Consider the following 19183-nt stretch of genomic DNA (forward strand, 5'->3'; position numbering starts at 1 on the left):
GCACACACACACACACACACACACACACACACACACACACACACACACACACAGTGTGTGGCAGAATTCACCATAAGCCCAGTTGGCTTCTCATCTCCTCAGAGGGTATTTGACAGGATTGATTAGAAGTGCTGAATTTAGTCCTGCATGTGCGTGTGCATGTGTGTGTGTGCATGTGTGCGTGCGTGGACAGATCTGCACACCAGAGCGGCTTCATCATGCCACCAAAGCGAAGAAGAGGAGGGGAGACGAAGGCCATTGTTAACACCGCCACAAAAGGGCCGTGAAGGCGAGGCTTGTTACAGAGAAGAAGTCTGATTGGTCCCCAACAACTCCATCAGTTAGTTGCCGGTGTCTTGGTGACCCGTGTCTTAGGGCTCCAGATCCCGGAGAAAACCCACGCATGCACGGGGAGAACATGCACACTCCACACAGAGATACCCGAGTGGAGAATCGAACCCGGGTCTCCTAGCTGTGTGGCCTGCACGCTAACCACTCGTGCAGCCGGCTGCAGTGATAGGTGATGTAACATCTCATCAACGTTTTGCGTCCTTACGCCTACCTAGTGACCACAATACTACATACGTGTACCACTTGTATTTGAATACGCTTGACTAATACTACACCATAGTCCACCATGAACAGCAATTCATTCATTTGTGCAAACCCCAGCCTGGTGGTCACCATGTTGGCCACAGAGTCAGGAGATCAGGAAGTGTAAAAACCGTGAACTGGAGCCTTGTTAGCCTTGTTATCTTAGCCGAAGCATACGACTCTCTGGTTGCGTCTCATCACATCGTACAGAAGTACCACAAATGGCACAATTAAAACCCGGGTTCGTCACCTCAGATGCTATCAAAAGTTTTCCTCTGGTGGTGTACATCATGAATGTAATTTGTGCAAATTGCAGGGGGGGAAAATAAGAGCGAAACGTGCAATTAGCACCTCAGCGCCGGTGGGAAATGTTACAGTTTCCGTGCACGGCGAAGCTGGAGATGCACTAATTAGCGGTGGATGCTTTTCGGCGGCCCGTGATCAGGTTGTTTAGCCCAGCGGCTCCCCAACACCAACCTGCTGACAGCCCTTGTTTGATATGCTAACGCAACACGTTTTAACCTGGAGTGCGATAGACTGAAATGAAGAGGAATAACAAGCCATGTTTCTGTGTGTGAAGAAGCATGGCCGCCATGCTGAGGTGATTTCTATTCCATATCTCCTCCAGCTGGGACGCTCCCTCACCTTTACCTCCACGGTCTTTCCTTGAACCCACAAACAAATAGCTCAGTCGGCGGGCCTTAAAACAGGGCAGGCTGATTTCCTCCAAAAGCGTCTTATTATCACACGGCAGCAGCCGCCGAGAGAGCAGAGTTCACGTTGGCGTCCCTGCCCTCACTTTGCTGAGCCACGGGCCGCCGTTTAGCTGCCTTTCTTACACACGAGCTGCTGGGAAAAAAAGCCCAGTGCTTGTTTGTTGCTCTGCACTGACCTTTGTGCTGAGGCGGAGAGAAGACGTGTTCTGCAGAAGATTTGGACAGATGGACCACAGCCTTCTCCAGGAGGTCAGCCAGCACTGCGCACAAAAGCAAAGGAGGCACCAAACTACGTCAACACAAAGGCAACAAAAGAAGCTTGGAAGCAATTAGACGTCAGATAATAAGTAGTACACTAGCGAGACGTAATTACCTTGACTGCTTACACTGGGGGGGGACTTCTTGATACATTGTGTATGTTAAAGATGCTCATGGAATGGTTGTTTGTCTATATGTGCCCTGTGATTGGCTGGCCACCAGTCCCCCCACGACCCCGCCTCTCAGCAGCTGGGATAGGCTCCAGCATAACCCCACGACCCTAATGAGGATAAGCGTTTGGATGGAAGATAAATAAAATATTTTGCCTCTCTTAGCCAAAAGGTTCCCGACCCCCAGCTTTCTCCGCTCCCTGCCTCTGTAAATGATAACTACGCTAATCTTCATTATCAACCCAACTTTTGAATGAAATTTGCGTATGTCCAGCGAGCGGTTGGCAAAGGCATAAAAGTGCTGCCAAGCTAGCAAGGTATGGCGTGTAAATACACTCCACTGGGTGTACAGATGGAGGCCGCCATTAATGTCCATCACGTAAAGGAAGTGATAATCGCAGCATGGCGGCGCACGAGGCACCAAACAACAAGTGAATGCTCAATAAATTGCGGAGGAAGCGGCCCTAATTGATTCCTCATTAGAAGTAAGTGCTACAATTTCCTCCAATGAAGAGTTCTTAAAACGTCTGCTTAATGACGGGCCGCATAAAGGCAAAGGGAGGCGCGATAAATCGGCATCACCGCCCTCCCCGCCTTAAGTGGGGGCTGTAAAAAGGGAGTGAAGAGGAGGAGTAGGAGGAGGAGGAGGACAGCGTGCTGATGAAGACGAGCAGCCTGTGCACACTTGATGCGTTTATGACAAGATGACTCCGCCTTCACTGTGACTTGTTTTTGTCCCGCTGAGTCACGCGTAAATTTGCTCCCGCTTAGATGAAGGGAGTGAGCGTGACATTTCAAAGCGGCGATGAGGACTTCTTCAAAGGTTGTAGTGTGTGTGTGTGTACATGTGTGTGTGTGTGTACATGTGTGTGAGCAACACAGCAAAGTAGAAAGAAATGGAATGACTTTTCTATTGATTTTTGTCTGTCACACTTAGCGTGCCTCCGGTCACGTTTCTCAACCAATCTTCATCAACCTTTCAATAACCAGGGCTCCAGACTGCGACTAATTCGCTTCCAAAACGACTAAAACACCAGACATTACAAGTCAAGTTTCCGTCTCGTTCCGCATGTGCGACCTGATAAATGTTTGTGGAGATGAAACGTATCTTGTCAGAGTCTAAGCCTATCCAAGCAGCGTGTGATCACTCACATTTGACTCATATTGAAGTTGGACTACGCTACCATCTTTGTTTACACATTTGACCTGGCTCCACTGTCTCTCTGGTGGCAGCTAGAAAGCTACAGTCATCGGTCTGGTATCTGCTCCGCTGACTCCAAATGTGACTTTTTATAGTTTGTATTGTCTTTGACTAATATTCACATTTTTTTGAAGCTCAGGATGTCACAATATTATACAATATAGATGGTCTTCAAATACTCCAATACTTCCAATACTTGATGTTTAGTGTTGGGGAAGGAACCCAGTCACTGAAGATGTCAGATGGCTAGGTACGTGTATGTTTATGTTTATCATCCTCACATTTCTAGGCCACCTTTCAGACATATTTCCATGTCCAGCACATTGATGTTAATATGCCCTTTGATTGTTTTTGGAGGTAATTGTCCTTGTCCATAGAGAAGAAACAACCCTATTGAGTTTGATGTACCTGCGCCACTCAGGCTGTTTTGCCCGCTGGTCAGAACTCTACAGTAAAGTTGGCGGCACGACTCCATCCAGTTCTCCTCCATCTTGGTGGTCAAGAAGGCGCTCATCTCAGGCTCTGTCAAACAGTGGATGCAGTTGAGGGGAAGTGGGCGATTGGTTACCCAGCTCCAGACCCAGACCCAGACCCTGACCTTGACGGAGGGAAACTCACCCAGTGGATTGTGTTGGGGGTTTGGTGGGTCCAGCGTGTAGCAGGATGGTGGAGGAAAGGATGAGAACATGGGCCACGGATAAGGATCATCCCCCTGCATATCAAACACATCAATGAGACGTCAACGTTCTCGAGTCTTCATGTTTTAAGCCTCTGATCAGACGGCTGGAAGCCAGTTGATGAGTGATTTATGTTTGGTTTGCATCAATGAAAGATTGCTAAAGGCTCTCATACTGCTGCTTAACGATTCCATCCACCTTTGTCTAAACAGTTAGCTAGGTGGTCTCACACGGCGAGAAATCCCAATTTAATTTCGTGGAACAGCATGACTGACGTCTGCTTTAAATATGAGTATCCGAGGAAAAGGCTGAAAACGTCAACATGCTTATGAAAGCTCCGCCCACCAGGGCTCACTTCCAATTTAGCAAACATTATCTGAAACTTAGGCATGGTTGAACACTGGAACACATTGAAGACATCCCAGGTTTGGATGGCCTAGCGCTATCTTCCGACCTCCAGCTACGTCTGTAAAGCAGCAAATTGGAAAGTAAGTTTAAGACGCAATGGTTAAACGGCGCAGTGAGGAAGAGCGGGTCGTGATCCTGCTTGTAAACTTCACACCACATCACAGCTTCTTCTCGCACAGGAGGAATAAACAAACCTGTGAAGTGTGAAGGAGACGCGTCTGCACCCCCTCCTTCCCTTTAAAATGTGTCATATCCTCTCCGTGACCTCCTCTTAAATGAAACCCTGTTTTCTGTTCGCTGAGACAAGACTTGAATAATTGATATCCGATCCCCGATTCCTGCGAGACTATGTGCTTCAAACAACCGCTGAAGTGTCATTTGTGAATTAAAAAAAACAGTAATTTCAAGTCGTAGCTGTTTTATATGTCAAAGTCTGAAATCCTACCGGTTATCCTACCAGGATACGCAGCAAAGATAATGGATGGAAGGAAGTCTGACCTGCTGCAGGGCTCGAGGGGGAAGTCTCCTTTCAGACGGGCCTCCGACCAGCGCCACGCGAACCAGCACGTGGTTCCTCTCCACGGACAGACTGTCGATGATGCAGCCTCTGAGAAGATTTCAAAACAGCAAAAAATGACCTCCACACCCAAACCGAACCGTGTTGCTCAGTGGTAATAAAAACCTTTAACACACTCCAACTATGAAAAGATGGCTCTGAAAAGCGCAATTACAGCCGTTGCACGGAGAACAGAGGTCGCAGAGGTCGCAGATGCCGGCAGCGTCAGTGCATTATCGCTGCGAGGGGAAGCGCGTTAGCGTGTTAGCGCTCCTCATCAGATGTGTGAATATCCCAATATTACCGCATTTTAAGCTTCAATGCTAACTGCTTTAGTGCCAATCGCCCAAGCAATTTGGACTTGAAATTGGCAATAAAAGTAGACGACTGTCTTGCACGGCACTCAGTGTGAAGGTTTGTACGCAATTGGCAAAAATGATTATGCAGTCTCAAGTCCATGAATTCAACTCAAACGATGCTTTGTGGAAACAAATGAGGGCACAGTTGGGATCATCGCCAGAGTAAGATGGCGGATGCAGGGAAATAGAAAGAGGTGATGCTGGGGGTCAGCTATGATGACGATGATGATGATGGAGACAGGAAAAAGCAGATGTATGAACAAGTTGCCATCTTACAAAATGTTCTGACGTGATACGTGAGTTGGCGTTTGGAGGCTATTTCTTCGTACATGAGCCCGAACTGGGGCCGCAGTTATTCGCATGACAAATAGTCTCCCAACATTTTCACTTCCTGTCCGCTTTATTTCATCTTATCTGCGACAAGGCAGGCAAACACTTTCTCCTGCCTGGCCATGATTACTTTTCACAAGTGTGCATGGCACGTCACGCCGTTTTATAAACTTGATTTGTCTCACGATGCAGTCGTACATGTTATCAGTGCTGCACCACTCAGATGATCTAAACATCTTCTCAGTCTCCTGTGGTTTATCATTGGGAGATAAGAGCCAGGACAGTCGAATCCAAGAAGAAGACACATTTACCCTGGAGACATCTACCTAATCTATCTGATATCATTTGAAAAGGATGGGACCGCTTTAAACTGGTATTCTCCAACAATGAGGTACGTGGGTCATGGATCACACATGTAAGTCCAGCCAGTGCAGGATTAGACCAACAATGTGGCAGGTAGTGCACGTGTACACCTGGCCTTTGAGCATGTGTGAACCTTTCAAGAGTCAAGAAACACAACTATCAGCCTCGGCAGCTCGGACCCCTGAAATGTTCAACAAAGCCTCCGGCAGCCGAGCGGTGAGCCCGCTGAGCGCTTGGCATTTGCGCTTCAAGTGTTCCGGCGGTCACCGTGACCCTCCGCAAGTTCAACCTTTAAAACGGTCTCAACCAGTCAAGGTTTTGCACCCACTCCACTAAACGCAGCCGCACACGTGGGCGAGCGCCTTACCTGCTGCTGGCGTCCCGGTCGGCCACGTTCTCCCGCTGGCTTTGAAGCAGCATGGAGCAGATGCCGTACTGGCTCTCGAGCAGGAGGAAGGAGTCCAGACTGGAGCACAGCACGCTCAGCAGCCTACAACCACAACAACAACATGGAACGAGTACTGGGTACTGGGATAGAACAATAAAGCACCAACTCATTCTTAAGTGTCAGACAGGGTGCCATCATGCAGACTACCCCCACCACCCCCGTCTACTTCCTCCTATGAATGTCTGCAGGAACCGGATTAGCGAACCCAATTTTCCCCAGCAGCTTCACTCGCTAGCTTTGTAAAAGTGGGAATCCCCGCGAGAAGCCTTCACGGTTCATTTTCAAATGCTGGTAATGATGCCAGGCTTAAGCATTCTGCTGAGACTCTGCAGAGACAATGGAATAAAAAAGAAAAGACGCAGAGGCTTTGTACCTTACAAGGCCCGACGCACAAACATGAAAAGGCGTGATGGGTTTTATCGGTCTAATCTACGTGCATGTCCCACGATGATACACTTTCATCTCATAGGTAACACATGAGACCCCACCGCTGCAACCACAACAGAACCCATGATGGTAGCTGCTGCAGATGTTCCTAATGTTGTGTCCAGCTCCTCCTCCTCAAGTGGCTGCCGTGTCTGCTGTTATGCAGGACAGATGCTTGGACTCAAGCGTGACTGACAACTCGTCTCACTGGCTGTGACAGCCGCCGGGCGAGGGGCTTCTAGCTTGTCAGACCCCGTGGCCTTTCCTTTCGTGAAACCAGGGAGGTGAGAAGCAAAGCTGGTTTCACTTTGTCTGAGAAGGTCCTCCCTGGGAATAGGACACTTCAGAAGTCTGACGGACGACAGTCAAACCTTTCATATGATCCGGTTTTCATCGGTCGACTAACATGGATGGATGCATTTTCTTTATCGAGTGTGACTGCTACTGAAAATAACCCGCCATGGGGCCAAAGTTGTGAAAGTAATAAGAAAAAGTAAAAATGTTGATACTAATAAAACTCCAGTTTTTGCCTCACTCACCGTGCATGTCTGATAATTCTTTTTTTGTTCTTTTTTTGTTTAATTTGTGGTTTATATTATTTTAAAGCTCCAATTCTAATGTTAAATATATACTTTTGTACTTCCATGATGCAATATTTATCATTACATTCATGAAAACATGGTGTGAACAACCATATGGTTTATCAGCAACAATCTGTAGAACAATTATAGTCCAGCAACATATCCGTTATCCTGACGGCCCGCATACTTTTCTTTTTTCATCAGATCCAAATCCACAAGAACTCCCGATCGGAGGTAAATGACATCACCTCTGAGCTATTAAGAGCTGACATGATCTCCACTTGTCAGACGTGCGGCTGTATCAACACGGGCAAATAAACACACACTGATGGCGATACAATAAAGCAGCATAATGGGCCTGCTGGAGTGTTAATCAATTAGCCGCTCACGGCCGGGGATGTGCCTGTAAAAGACTCCACAGGACATGCATCTTTCCAGATCGATGCCAAGCCTCATTTGGCTCTGCCAGGAGACACCCTGACACTTGACTCAGCAGCCATGCTAGCACTGGGCCTGACTGATAGCAACAGATGAGAAAGCAGTGGGAGGGGCCGAGAAGGACCTCTCGAGGTTCCAAGTCATGTTAGCCTTACAGTATTTACAGCAAATGTCAACAACTCATATTGCTAACAATGTGTGTGCTGGACAACATGGCCGCAATTTACCTTCTACACACACACATACACACACACTCTCTTGTGTGCATTAATCCATCACCAGTGGGGAGGGTGTAGCCAAGGCGCCCAATCAATGCAGGCAGGGCGAGTGCTTGTTGCCATGGCAGCAAAGGCTGCTGCCAGCACGGAGAGAAGAGGTGAAGGCATGTTGGCTCTTCATCTTCACCAGGTGGTTTACTTCCATCAGGGCACTTGAACACTGATGCTGATGATAGCGATCCAGCTTGCACAAACCCGCGGACTAAAAAGCCATTAAAGATGGATGCTCTTGAGCAAGGCAGCAAGACCCCAAGTTACCTCATGATGACCTAAATCAGTGTGGAAAGGACTCGTGAAGTGTGACCCGCTATAACTAAAAAGTGTATTAAATGGAGATGCCCAGCAGATTCCTTCACGGCTGAGGTGCCTTGCTCGAGGGCATTCCTCAACGGCTAGTAAGCAGTCGCTCACTTTAACTCAGGGGTGTCCAAATTGCGGCCCAGGGGCAGATTTCACCCCATGGCTGCTATGTTATGGCCAGTGGTACATTCCAGACTCTACATGTAAAACTAGAATTATTCTGTATCCAATGTGTTTTTTGGAAAGGAGTCCATGGGGGAGAAAAGCACCTCCGTTCACTTAGGTTTAGGTTTTCACCTGACCTTTTGGAACGGATTAATAATGAAACCCGAGGTTCCACTGTTGTTCTGTTTCTTTAGAACATCATTGAAATACGCTGAATGTCTGTCATGATTCAGTGGCAGAATCCCAAACCAGGAGAATCAATATGTTGCAAAAAAAAGTGGTAAAATGAAAATAATAGAGGACTGTTTGTATGTGTAAATTTATGTAAAGATATGTGCTGACTCTGTGTGTGCTCCGTTTGTCAAAGCAGACATTCTGAAGGAGAACAAAACATTCCTGGAGAAGTTATTTATTCTCCATAATGTGGAGTGTGACACATCAACACCTGAGCAAATTATGGAGGATGAGGGCCTTAATTCCCGCTACAGCGCTGTGGTCAGACACAGACACACACACACACACACACACACACACACACACAAAGTCTAGTAGCTTATTTCTTATTCCAAGTAATGCTTTCCTTTTTATGCAGCATACTTTAAAGCATGCTGCATAAATACTTTTAAAGTATTCTGCATGTTGACGGAATAAAGAGCCACGTCAGGGTTATATAACACTGCCAGGGGCTGAGGTGTGTGTATGTTCAATGGGGTGGAGGGGGGGTCCTGTGAAAGCACCTCACCACTTAATGTGCTCACGTCGGGCTTGTTTGCGTGCAGTGGAGCGATGCCACCGCTGTGGTGGTTGTTATTATTGTGCGTGCTAAACGTGTGACAGCGTCGCTCTCACCTCAGGCCGAATGCGTGCGACTGCTCGTAGTGGAAGAGGGCGTGGATCTTGGCGGCCGAATTCACAGCAATCAGCCTGTCAATCACATCCTGTGGAGCACAGCGAGGGGCTGTCAAACTCACAACTGTGATTATATTTATGATGTTTTAGCTGGAAACTGTGTATTGGTCTATCTGTTTCTCTCTGTGTGTGTGTGTGTGTGTGTATGCAGAAGTAAGGATGCATTGCTGTTAGAATGGCCCAATGGTAAGTGCACACATGCCCTCAAATGGATAGAATAGGGACTGCATGCACCAGGAGTGTGTGTGTGTGTGTGTGTGTGTGTGAGTATCAGTGTGCATGCTTGGAGGTTGTGTACAGTGTGTGCTCCGTGTGCATGTTCTTCACGGTTTATGTGGTCAAAGCAATATTCCACGCTCTCTGTGGCACGCTGCTGTAATTATTTTGTGCAGATACTCACACTTTGGGTCTCCTCAAACAGAATCTCTTAATGGAATATGCCGCTAGAATGCTTTTCATTGTTCTGCAACAATGACATAATGGACCTATTCTATTCTTTTGCATGTGCCTGTGTGTGTGTGTGTGTCCACTCACGGCTACAGAGCTTGGCACCTCCCTCAATGTGTATTCAATCTTGTTGGCTAAAGGCTGTCCAGCCAGCAGCTGCCACAAGGATTGGGAGGCGGAGAGCACGTTGACCAGGGAGAGGAAAGACTAGACACACAAGGCGCCCCAGCCAGACAAACACACATAACCGGGTCAAAGGCACAACAAGGATGAGGCTTGAGATAACAGCATCATTTAATCACGACCATTAAAGACACCCTGATCCAGCAGCCGACGCTGCAGTGACAAAAGCCTGCAGTGAGTGGACTGGAGGAGACCAGTGCAAAGAATAATTGGTTGTTTAAAGAGCTGGTTCTGGGCGCTCCAGTAAATGCAGCTGGCAGCAAACACGCTAATAAAGCAGCTTGTACTGTAAAGCAGCCAGTGACAAACACACACACACAATTCACTAGCTGCCTGTATTCACTGCACGCACACACACTGGGTACCTTGAGACAGGTCCTGTCGATTGGATCCATAGGAGTGGGCTTGGGGCGGACCACCCTGGCATCCTCACTGCTGCACTCCAGAGCCGACCAGAGGTCCAGCACCAAGGCCTGCACAAAGCCTGGAACACAACAAGACAATTTGTTAGCACCCACTTTAGCACGTCTTTGTTCTTAGTTGGATGTTTGCCATGCAGCTGTCCAACTTGTTGATAGTAGAACATGTTATTTTAGTTGGCTTAGTTGATGCCGACCAGGCTAAAACACCACTGGCTCGCAGCCTTGACATCCCAGCTACAGTGTGTGTCAGTGTGGGCCGTACCGGATCGGTGCAGAGCCGCCGCGCCCGCCGCCGTCGCCGCCACCTGTGTCACCATGACGCCGTAGCCAAACTTCTCACAGCGGCTCACCTACGTCATGCGGAGGAGAAACAGTCAGCGGAATCCCACGTATTTGAACAGCACACAGACATGAAGAATGAAATGGCAAAGCGGCACGGGAACCCAATTACACGTCGACGTTTGAGGGTGTGCGGGTGGCTTGGACTAAAAATAGACCTGAATGTAATTATGGTGCTTAATTAAAGCACAACACAAACAAGGGAGGCAATTACAAGAATGAGTAAACAATGGCGCTAAATTGAGTGCACGCGGGGATGCTCTCAAGGTTTGCATTAGCCAGCGACACCGTGCAGGAATACTAAAGAGGAGACACAACATCCACGCCGAGGGCGGACATGCTTGTGTTACAGCAGACTTTTTACAGTGACGTACCCCTTCAGGTACGTGGCCTGTAGCCATGCACCCCTAACTCCTGCACACTGAACACATGAACCTTTCATTGGAGTGAAGTCTAAACATCACGTGCACCACTTGGGAGACTTTCTTTGTGCCCTTTCTCTGTCATTTTGTGTCAGTCCACCCATGACAATTGTTGTAGCCCGCTTTGGGCAGCTCGGTGTTGCTTGAAGTGCTAGCCATTTACAACAATATCAAGTGAAGATGAAGTTGTTGTCATCCATAAGAGCTGCCCTTCCCCTGAACGGCATCAGCACTAAAACAAGCTAAAATGCTACACATTTCTGTTGGGATGGCGCCAAAAGCTTTATCACGCTCACTTATATTTTAACTCGTATCGACCACTTTACAACAGTGTGACTCAGCAACTGGAAAGTTTACATCAGGTTCTGCAACATCAGCTAAATTTGTGCACCCTTGTTGTGTACCTGCACCAAGGACACATTTTCCTGCACGTGTTGGGTCCGACGTATCAATAATCCTCCAAAAGAAAGCTACCTGAAGCTTTTTGTTGAAGCGGGAGAACATGTAGGAGATGCACCCCTGCATGGCTCCAGTCTGCTGAAGCAGTAGCAGGCCTTTGGGGGTGGCGGCAAAGTTCAACAGGCTGTCCAACAACGTCTCCTCCCACACGAGCCTGCTCCCAAGACAGAGAAGACAACAATGATTAGCCATGTGGTGTTCTCCTGTTCCGATCCATGCTAGCTACTGTCAACGTAGCGACCTGCACACGTTCATAACCAGTTAGGGAGTTAATAAATGCGATAAAGCACCTCTCCTGGCCTGCACGGCTATTCCGACGAGGCTTCCCGACTCGTTACGGTCATGGAGAGATTAGCCCCGTTGTCAGTGCACGTAACGTGGGGTTTTATGGACCCCAGCAGTCATCAATCATCCACAAGGCCACCTTTAAATGTCAACATGGGCTAGTCGGCCCCAACATGAGGTCAAGCTATTCTGGGGGGACTCAATAAACGCAAGTTAATAAAACCGACACAGGCATTCGTTGTTGGAATAAATACTACAACAATATTACAGTAAATAAAGCTTGTTGACAATATTGACAGGTTGTAAGTATTGGGGAGTTTCTGCCATAAGAATATATAAGATACCATTGAAGTCATGTGTTTTGTCTTACATGCGCAGCCTTTCCTGGGTGGATGTTTCAGGGTTGTTTCCAGGCACGGGAGACAGAACCCGTTCTGACAAGGAGCTGGTCTAGGCATACATAAAATCAAGTGTCATTATTACCTATTAACTATACACATAACACTAATTTCATCAGGGGTGTCCAAACGCTTTTCCAAAATGGCGGATCCAAAAATTACAACTTCCTTCATGGGTTGTTTGTTTCTCATAAAATTATGTTTTCTCTTAATATTTTGACTTTATGCTGGTAGAAAAATTACCAAATTTGATATTTTTGTGAAGTTGTTAGTTTTTTTGTTAAACTATATTTTTAGAATGTGCGGCTATGCAATATAAAAACAGCCCCCGGGCTGCACTTTAGACACCCCTGCATTGGGGTTTGTAGAAGAAACCATAGGCTGCGTGACAGGAGATGACATGTTTAGCCACAGGTGACTGATTCCCGCTGTGTGCATCCTGGTTGGTACGTGTGATGTCGTGGGTTCCATATGGAAAGTAAGCAAACATGGCGTGAAGGAGGTGCAGGAAGGAAAACCTTTCTCCAGGCAGCAGCGGCAGCCTTGTGCAGGCCGTACGGTCGCAGGACCTGCAGGCCCTCGCACGTGTTGTACATCTGCCTGCACACAAAGATGAAGGCCCCACACAGTGCACGCGGCACGTCAGCTTTGCCCGGCGACGATAACTCCTCATCCAGCAGCCTCAAGGTGAACTGAACCACAACATAAGCGGCAGAGGCTCTGAGGGTAGGAGACAGAAGATGACAGGTATACAGCACAGGCTGATTTGCGTGCCAAAGAAAAATCATCTCGGACTCAATTTCCTGACTTATTTATGTTGTTTGAGGCTCTGGGTGTTTTCCTGATGTAAAATTCATCACGGTGAAGACATCTAACTGGGGGCTGATGCACAAACAAATGTGAGTTAGGAAAAGGAACTACAGTGGAACCCGTTTAAGTCGACATCCCACGGACTGGCTGACTCATGTCGACATAAGCGGTCGTTGACATAACTGAAAATAGCCACTGCTGACGCATTTCCTTGTGGCTTCTTCCAGATGCACAAGGCGACCAGTATCATTTTCTTCTGTTGATAATGATATCGGCACCAGATGATGTACCGTAATGAAGTATTGGGCAGTATCCATCATCAGTAAGTGGCCCTTCGGTTTCTGTCGTCTGTTGTTGTTTTCTGTTGATTTGGACAACCACAAATCTGCCTTTCAAAAAACATTGTAGCAATAATGATAAAGTTCACAATACTCCAATACATGTCGACATAAACGGACCCGACCCTTTCAGCTCTTAACTGGCATAGGCCCAGTGTGAGCAGGACCGGGATGACCTGTGGACTCTAAGCTCAAGCACAAGAATGATATGAGACCAGAATGAATGTACAGTGTCGTTGTCTGACCTCTCTCCATGGCCGACAAGCAGGTTCCTCTCGTACAAGAAGAGCGCTAGTCCTCTGTCTGTGTTCACCATACGAGCCAGGATGTCAGCTATGAGAGGCAGTATGGACTCGGGGCTCTTTAATCTGGCCTGAAAACATCACACACACACAACCATTTAATATTAGTGACAGCGTCCTAAGCGACAACCACAAAGCACTTGATCATTTTTTAAATAATATTTTGAGAAATCCAATATAGTGAGGGAGCAATATTCCAACTGCGATATAGCAAGAGCCGACTGTACTACAGTACTGTGGGACTAGACTACACACAGCTGGAAACGTTTTATAAAACAAGTGAAGCAAGGCATGTTGGGAAGCCAGAAGCATTCCCAGCAAAGCTGTGATATATTATGTTTTTTTACATTTTATATGTAATACCTGAGGAGACTAGTGGAGTGTTAAAAGGTGTGACTAACAGGTGACTAAAACATATGTGGCGTCAGTCACCTGGCGACCGCCGAGCAGAGCGATGACGGGCGCCAGCAGCGTCTCGATGACGGCCGCCTGGTGGAGACACTCGTCGGCGCACTCGGCCCGCTCGCATATCATCCACAGTGTTGACATCACCAGGCTGCTGGGCGACAGCGAGTCTGACACAAAGTGTAAAAACCAACAATATGCTTGGATGAATAGCGCATTTCATAATAATTATGATGATTATGATGGTCATGTCAAGCTGTGACGCCCCCGTGATAAAGTGAAGGGAGGCGGAGGAGTAATGGGGCAATGATAAGGCCAGGTCTACCAGATAAAAGATAGGCGTGAAGAGTGCTTGCTACACCTAACAAGAAGGACCACATTGTTCCCTTACTCACTTGCTGATTAGAGGCTGAAACCTCTGGCGTATTTCAAGCCGATGAGTGTGTGGGTGTGTGTGTGTGTGCCCACCTGTGTGTAAGGTATCGGTGCACAAAGGCTCGGGGTGTTGGTAGATGATGTTTATGAGGATGACAAGCAGGTCTGTCAGGCTGACTGGTTCTGAAATAAGGACAACCACGTACACAAAATATTCAACAATAACAATTTACACATATGTCTTTCCCTTTTCTATGAATGTGTCTTCATGTTTCACATAAGGATTGTGAACGATGGGCAAAATTCCCCCAAAACTGCAACTCCCCTTTAAATGTTCACAAATTTTACATCATTTTACATGTTGAAGTCCCTATGTGAGGTATGGGTGGATATGACTTCCCCAAAATGACAGTTAGTCAGATAAATAAGCTAGGTCATATTTAAAAAGCTTATTCTTGCAATTAAAGCCGCTGAACAATTGCAATGCATTAACAGGGTATCAAACATTACAATCCAACTGTTCTTGACTACATTCCTTCAGTTCAGTAATATAAGTAAGCGACTAAAATGGGCTTTTAGCCTTAGAATTGTTACACAAACTGGATGTCATATCACCGTTTCACTTATTTTGAATGGATATGTTCCCTTCAGTTCAAAGGACCGTATTTTGCAGACTTTTAACATGTTCTTAAACGTTAATTCATACTGACCGACATGAACCACAGAGTGAAATTACTTGAGATCGAGAGCTTGGTGAACTGAACAGTTTAGTATGTATTTTTCCAATTTTGATGACTAAGAAATATTACAGACAAAATGTGAAAAGTTGTGACACAGGCATACGCACAGAGCACCCCCTCCCACCGTGATCAGTACAATGATTAAACGGAGGCCATCGATACTTCTACAAGATATGATCTAAACAGCCTTAATAAAGTAGTGATTGCAGACAATGAGTCTTCACAATCACATATCAGCAGACGTTCCTCACCTTACATAAGTTGGCCAATGATTAAGACGGAGGGCGGTGTTGCTGTAAATACTCTAGATTATTTTCATGTGAACAAGACAATAAAACATGTGCATGCATGGTGTGTTTGTGATTCCACGTAACAAGGAGCACGTCCTGCCACACACACTCATCTTGTTTAAAGGATGGTCGCACCTTTGCGTGACCTCACTGTGACGGGAAAGAGCTTCCTCCCGTTGGAGTAGAGCAGGACTTTCCCTAAGACGCACAGTGAATGGACGACCACGGCATATTGGAGCTCCTTGGCAGTGTAGACGCTCCTCTGGTCTGAGCCTAAAACATAAACATGGTTTGTTCATTTCCTTGTTGTCCAGATGATGTCATCATCAATGTCTGCCCAGTCCCCCTGATGTCTTTGGCGCCAAAGCACGCCAAAATAAGATCACCACTGACTCCCAAAGATGGCCATCAACTGAAATGTCAGCATCCTCACACGGCTGAGTGCTGTTCAGTCCCACCTGGGCTGTGCTGCTCCTCCTCACACTGGAGATGAGTGGAAGTCTGGCCTGACTCCAGGTAGAGGACGCACTGCTGCACAGATGCTTCCATCTGAAAAGTTATTCAGCAAAGCGTCAACTTAACTCTGAATCATAAACATCTGCTCGCTTTTTTTTTGGGCAAAAACTTTTCTTTCTGCTGCTTTTAGGAGGGGGGTTACGTTGGATTTATTGACAGTTAATTCAGAGGCTGTTCAGGGAGTGGTTCCTCTTGAAAAGGCAGATGGAAGCTGGGGGATTCAAGAATCACAAACTTTCTCCGCTCCGTCTGACACTTTGGTGTGTGAATTACACACGCACACACACACACACACACACACACACACACAATCGCACACTGGGGCCAACAGCTGACAGAATTACAAATGACTGTACCCATGCATCACAGCATATCATCACAATCCCCAGGAACCATGCATTTGTTTTCTATAAAGTCATATGTTTTTATATAAATACTACATAATGTATACACATGTGAATTATTTGACCTATTTTACGTGGATGTTTTCTAATTTCAGATCAACATTTGCAATAAACTTGACAGTCCAAGCCCTTACTAAGCCTCAGACACTAAAGACATTAGTATAAGTATAAAAACTAATGAATGATAATGTCAGGGACTCACCAAACTCTTGTATTTGCCCTGCAGGAGTCTGAGAACTACGGTCCTGCTGTAGGAGCCATGCTGACAAACAGCAGAGAAAATAAAGCCAGTAACAACAACAACAAAAAAACACCCACAAATCTAAATTCCTCATTTCTGACGCAACACATACCATCCACTTTTTGAACCAAGCGGCTTCAACGTCCAGGAGTGCCAGGAGGTGAATGGGCTCCAGAGCTTTCTCCTCGGCTTGTGAGGCGGGCTCACAACGGAGACACAAAAGAGAAAAGGTGCTCTGGATGATTTCCTCCATGTACCTGAAGACGAGGAAGAAAAATGTTCCTATGCTCGTAACGGAGAATGTCAACCAGCGGCCTGACGGGCGTCACCCACTTCTCCGGATGGCGGATCCAGAAAGCAGTCACCTCCTTTTGAAAGTCGTTCATCAGCCGCATCTGAGGAGGAGAGCACAAAGAGGAAAGGAAGCCACATCTCCAGGGACCAAGCCATGTCATGATGATTAGCGTACCTGCTTGAGGAGTGAGCTGATCTCAGGCCTGTTGATGTCCAAGCCAGCCGGGGCGCTCGGCAAGCTCAACTTCAGGGACAGAAAAATGGTCTCCACGCTTTTAGCTGTGTAGGAGGCGGACAACAATGCATCGTAAATATGCGTCTCACTAACTGGAGGGACAAATAATGACCTGACTGGCGATATCATGTCACTCCAGCCCAGGAGGTTGCAGTCATGTGCAACGCAAAGTGTTACTAACAAACGCTTTTTTCACCACAGCGCTGTAATTTCCCCCGAGCGCCCATGTAAACAAAAAAAAAACGATTGAAAAAATTCAGAAAATACGATACCAATGTCATTCTTATGCCAGTATTGTCCAATAATATCTGTTAGCACATATTATCGGACATTTCTGATTATTTCGGTACTACCGACAATCGGCTAAAGTGAGGATGACATCCTACCCAAGCTGGTGTAGATTTCCCGAGTGACATTCAGAGGTGAGGATGAGAAGCTTTTTGCGAAGAACCGAAGAATGAGATCCTGCAGGAAAGATGGTGTCTAATTAGTTAGTTATTAGTAATCATTGTTCCATGTCCGTTGCCCTCAATGGGCCATCTGGTTAAAGAATGAGATGACAAGCTAGCTCACTCTGAGAGCGCTATCGGGTTCGATCAGAGCTGCACACAGGTTCTGCCGTAGGTGGGCCCAGCTCTCACAGCTCAGAACGTCAGACGGAGGAGCGCAGCAGAGCACCTGCAGAGCCTCCCTGCGCACCTACACAAACAAACATGAAATTCATCTTCAATATGCAGCCATAGGAGTGCTGACGCTCCACCTAGAGCGTGGCATTAGGACGTACGGAGTGAATCAGCGTCATCCTCACCTCCTTGGGTTGACTTGCATCCAGTTTCTCCGCCAAAGCCTGCAGTTGCTCTTGCCTAATGAAGGCATAACTCTGGAAAAAGAGTGAAAGATGAGTGAAAGTTAGGCAGTGCTGAGTACTCTGACTGGTTTACGGCTGCATCTGTGACCTGGTTGAAGGAGGAATCGCTGTCCGAGCAGTCATCAGCATAGTGGTTGTGCTGCCCCTCCCTTTGGTGCATCTCCTCCTTCCTCAGCTGGTCCTCTTCAAATCTGCTGACCAAAGACTCCACCGCCGCCGTCATGGTGGCTTTCAAAGTCTGCGTCATGTGCTGGTACCTGGGAATGACAAAGAAACAACATCGGTGGCTCCCTTCTTCACACTTGTGTCCAGGCTTGACTCACTGTGCCGAAGCTCTGCTCCCGCTGGTCACCGAGTGGATCAGCGTGTCATGACCTGAGCCGATGTGTTGGCCATCTTTACTGCTCAATTTCCTGATCTCCTCGTCCACCACGCTGCCCAGGGAAGTCTCCACATAGTGACGCAGGTACTTGACTAACTCATAGCTGGAAGGGCAACGGTAGAGGAGACATGGCGGAGCTCTTACGGCTGTTGTACAAATGTCCATTTTGTGTTCTGGGCTCACTTGTGGAAGTTCCTGTCAGTCTCCTCCAGTTGAAGAAGGATCTCCTCGGCACTTTGAGGTGAAGGAGCGCCAGAGAGCCGGTCATTGATGCTTCTCAGGAGCTGCTTAAGCAGAGCCTGCAAGTGCTCCTCATCTTCCGAAGACATGGCTGCAAGTGTTTAAATAGCATATTTGATCTGGATTTTGCTTATATTGGTCTGCTTGTTTTGCTCTGTGCTGTTATTGCTACTACTGTCCTGTATTAATCTCATGTAATTTCATATATGAATTGATTTTCAGACTCAATGCCAAGCTCGACACCACACAAGATAAAGATAAAGACACACACACACACACACACACACACACACACACTCGCTCCCCCCCCCGTCAGCTTGACTACTGTAGCTATGTACATGTCAACATGCTAACCTAGCTCAAACAAACATGCTATGCGTTAGCTTCCGGCCCAGATGAACGGGGACCACCCAGCGACAAAACATTACAAACAATATCAATTAGACACCATTGACGTACCAAATGATACTTTAAGTCCTTTTCTTGAAACCAGGCAGCATTTTCGGTCGCCGTTCGCGTCTCTGTGGAAACAGCTACCTCCCGCGGTGCATTGTGGGATACCAGAATAAACTCCGCGCTGCCTTCAGATGAAGAGGATTTATTAGTATTTA

General features: G+C 47.0%; 1 protein-coding gene across 6 annotated transcripts in view; it reads right to left on the bottom strand.

Annotated features, from left to right (window-relative positions):
- The window catches only part of tbc1d32 (TBC1 domain family, member 32), a 53864-nt gene extending 34724 nt beyond the window's left edge, over positions 1–19140 (bottom strand). For 5 of the 6 annotated variants that reach the window (XR_013629401.1, XR_013629400.1, XR_013629399.1 and 2 more), the window contains exons 1-28: positions 19032–19140; positions 18516–18663; positions 18274–18435; positions 18039–18207; positions 17891–17962; positions 17656–17781; positions 17469–17547; positions 17023–17126; positions 16887–16948; positions 16666–16810; positions 16515–16574; positions 15851–15941; positions 15528–15665; positions 14456–14545; positions 14015–14157; positions 13526–13653; positions 12651–12852; positions 12105–12184; positions 11465–11603; positions 10492–10579; positions 10173–10291; positions 9712–9831; positions 9118–9206; positions 6000–6122; positions 4523–4631; positions 3558–3651; positions 3348–3461; positions 1487–1570 (exon numbers count right to left, since the gene is read on the bottom strand). Coding sequence is in view for 2 of the 6 variants with exons in the window: in XM_078794525.1 (XP_078650651.1) it covers positions 1487–1570; positions 3348–3461; positions 3558–3651; positions 4523–4631; positions 6000–6122; positions 9118–9206; positions 9712–9831; positions 10173–10291; positions 10492–10579; positions 11465–11603; positions 12105–12184; positions 12651–12852; positions 13526–13653; positions 14015–14157; positions 14456–14545; positions 15528–15665; positions 15851–15941; positions 16515–16574; positions 16666–16810; positions 16887–16948; positions 17023–17126; positions 17469–17547; positions 17656–17781; positions 17891–17962; positions 18039–18207; positions 18274–18435; positions 18516–18661 (3076 nt within the window). In the remaining 4 variants the exon portion in view is untranslated. The remainder of the gene's footprint in view (positions 1–1486; positions 1571–3347; positions 3462–3557; positions 3652–4522; positions 4632–5999; positions 6123–9117; positions 9207–9711; positions 9832–10172; positions 10292–10491; positions 10580–11464; positions 11604–12104; positions 12185–12650; positions 12853–13525; positions 13654–14014; positions 14158–14455; positions 14546–15527; positions 15666–15850; positions 15942–16514; positions 16575–16665; positions 16811–16886; positions 16949–17022; positions 17127–17468; positions 17548–17655; positions 17782–17890; positions 17963–18038; positions 18208–18273; positions 18436–18515; positions 18664–19031) is intronic. The other variant, XR_013629402.1, reaches the window with a different exon arrangement.
- Between the last annotated feature and the right edge of the window lie 43 nt (positions 19141–19183).

Source organism: Doryrhamphus excisus, linkage group LG11 (assembly GCF_037039965.1).
Source record: "Doryrhamphus excisus strain RoL-2023G ecotype Guam linkage group LG11, RoL_Dexc_Guam_v1.1, whole genome shotgun sequence".
In the NCBI taxonomy this organism is placed as follows: Eukaryota; Metazoa; Chordata; class Actinopteri; order Syngnathiformes; family Syngnathidae; genus Doryrhamphus; species Doryrhamphus excisus.